This window comes from Phytophthora infestans, genomic scaffold, assembly GCF_000142945.1.
Source record: "Phytophthora infestans T30-4 supercont1.3408 genomic scaffold, whole genome shotgun sequence".
NCBI lineage: Eukaryota > Oomycota > Peronosporomycetes > Peronosporales > Peronosporaceae > Phytophthora > Phytophthora infestans.
Genome location: NW_003305263.1, coordinates 1 through 2552, shown reverse-complemented (window position 1 = coordinate 2552; position 2552 = coordinate 1). Strand labels below are relative to the sequence as shown.

The following is a 2552-nucleotide window of genomic DNA, read 5'->3' as shown; positions in this document are numbered from 1 at the left end:
ACTTCGTAGCGTTGCTCTTTCTCGGTGCCTGCCGCCACCACAATCGTGTCTGTCGTGTTGCTGAAGAACATGAGTTTGTCGCAGCGCTGGCCCCAGGTCTCGGCTACGGACTGCGCGCGGGTCTTGTGGTGCACTGAAATGGTGTTCACGAAGCAGAAGATCTTAGGATAAACGGAGTTTTCGTGTAAGTTCTGCGGTGGCGGACGCTCCGGCGTGACTTTGACCAGATCCAACGCATAGCGAGAGCGAGCGATGTCGAGGGCGCAGAGATCGGCCTTGGAAAGGCCCGTGACCGGGGGTGGAGGAAGCAACAAGTCCGAGCTTGCGGAGGACGGCGGGATAGTTGCACGGTAGTATCCACAGAAGGTGTCTTCATGAACTGCGTGGGCACCGACCACAACAGCAACACGCTGAGTTCTTTGCCGGCGAAGTGCGCCGTCGCGGTGCCAAGTCAGTGTCAATCGTGAAAAGAATGCCACGAATGACAAGTGCGCTTTACTCCGACGCTACGGAAAATGCAGCAAGTACACTCTGTATATCGTCGGACGCCTGAATTTCGTGTAAAAGGAACCTGCTAGCTGCTGTATTTGTTACTGCTTCTCTGAGACTGGTCCGTATCAATTCAAATTTCGTCCGTATCAAATCAAACTCCCCCATAAGAGCGAACACACGACGTAAGAATATTGAGGCACGCCTTTGCCATTTGGCAGATAGCTGTCTTTCAATCCGTTGGAGCTAATCTTCGATCGGCAGACGAGCCTTAAAACGCTAGTTGTGACTTCGACCATGGTACAGGTGCCATCTTCCTTGTTTTTGCTTTCACTCCCGCCGCTGAGGCGATATCATCAGCTAACAGTCTCGACAACGAATTCTTTGGCCGCGGTCGTCAGACATTGGAGGTATCTTAATATTTAGCGCTTCCAGTAGCTCAAATGTAGCCTAGGACGTATTATCACAGAAGTGCGGACCTGCCCTGGAATGGTCGTATGTGAACGCTACCGTGTCGGAAACGTCCCAGTTCGGGCACTTGAGACCTCGCTTGATTACAACGGGAAGTAAAAACGGTTTAAGTATCCCGGACGGCTTCCAGCTGAAAGCTCACAGATGTAAGCAGTGGATGGTCGCACGCTCTAGTTGTCCGCACTGTACTCGTGCCGTTGCGATTCATTAGTTTGGTATACAATCTGTCGATTGCCTCTCTTTCATCTGTACGTGTCGCCTACGTTGCAACGAGCTCTCGAAAACCGAGTTGCACGGTAGTATCCACAGAAGGTGTCTTCATGAACTGCGTGGGCACCGACCACAACAGCACCACGCTGAGTTCTTTGCCGGCGAAGTGCGCCGTCGCGGTGCCAAGTCAGTGTCAATCGTGAAGAGAATGCCACGAATGACAAGTGCGCCTTACTCCGACGCTACGGAAAATGCAGCAAGTACACTCTGTATATCGTCGGACGCCTGAATTTCGTGTAAAAGGAACCTGCTAGCTGCTGTATTTGTTACTGCTTCTCTGGGACTGGTCCGTATCAATTCAAATTTCGTCCGTATCAAATCAAACTCCCCCATAAGAGCGAACAGATACACGGCGGTAACGTATAGGAAGGTGAATGGCAACAGATCGAGCCGCATGGGCCATGGCAACGGCGTGTACAGCGCCACGGACGTGAGCTCCGGGTCGGCCACGCCCACCTTCACGACCATCGCGATCTAACAATACCGATTATGTGTATGAGCGATTTCTTCACATTAAGTACGAAAGGCAAGTTGTACGTGCCAAACAGCGAGACGCTGTAATCATATAGACACGGCCTCACCATGGAGAGAGCTTCAGTTGTTGCAAGGAATTCGTCAGATCATCGTAGTCTTTATGTTTGTGTTTCGTCAGCTCACACTAGTGCGAGGTCCGTAACCAGATAAACGATCATCACTCGATCCATGCAGCAAATTTACACTATTCCTGTCTAAGTTGATGCGTCTAATTTCCTACAGCGGGGGTGGTGTATTCTTCAGAGAAACAGGTTGTCCTCATACAAGTCAGACATACGCTTGTTTGAAAAGCATCAGCCAGAGAGCCACCGAACCCAGCCTCAATCTACAGAAGTCCTATTCACACAGTCGCGCTCACACCTGCTCTGGATGAGCAGAGCACGACGTCAAACACGTAGAAATTAAAGCGAAGCCTCAGCTGGTAACCCGAAAAAGTTGCAATCGACATGAATTGGTCCGTTTGGTGCAAAATCGTCACTGGCTTACGCGGTCATTGGAGACAGCAATATATGCGAAATACAGCGTCATGGTCTGTTGTGAGCGAAACCTGAAATGAGCTGGTCAAACGATCGTCGGCAACGGCTAGATTATGGAACGGATGGGCTGGCACGACTTACCAGATGATTGGTAGTTAACTCGACACTTCATTTTTAATCTTCAACCAATCCAACAAAAGATCGGGAAATCCCCTACCCACTATGATTATTAAGTCTCGCAATCTAACGGAATATCTCCATGTATTCTTTCCAATCATCATCTCCCCACCCTGGATTATCACCCCCAACCCT

The 2552-nt window shown here is 50.2% G+C and overlaps 1 protein-coding gene across 1 annotated transcript; it reads right to left on the bottom strand.

Annotated features, from left to right (window-relative positions):
• Nucleotides 1-134: 134 nt before the first annotated feature.
• PITG_22480 (uncharacterized protein) lies at nt 135-1704 on the bottom strand (the record flags this gene model as incomplete). Its single annotated transcript, XM_002909744.1, has 3 exons — nt 135-410; nt 1000-1090; nt 1556-1704. Coding segments are annotated over 3 exons (516 nt in total), but the record flags the coding sequence as incomplete, so codon positions are not given.
• Nucleotides 1705-2552: the final 848 nt, after the last annotated feature.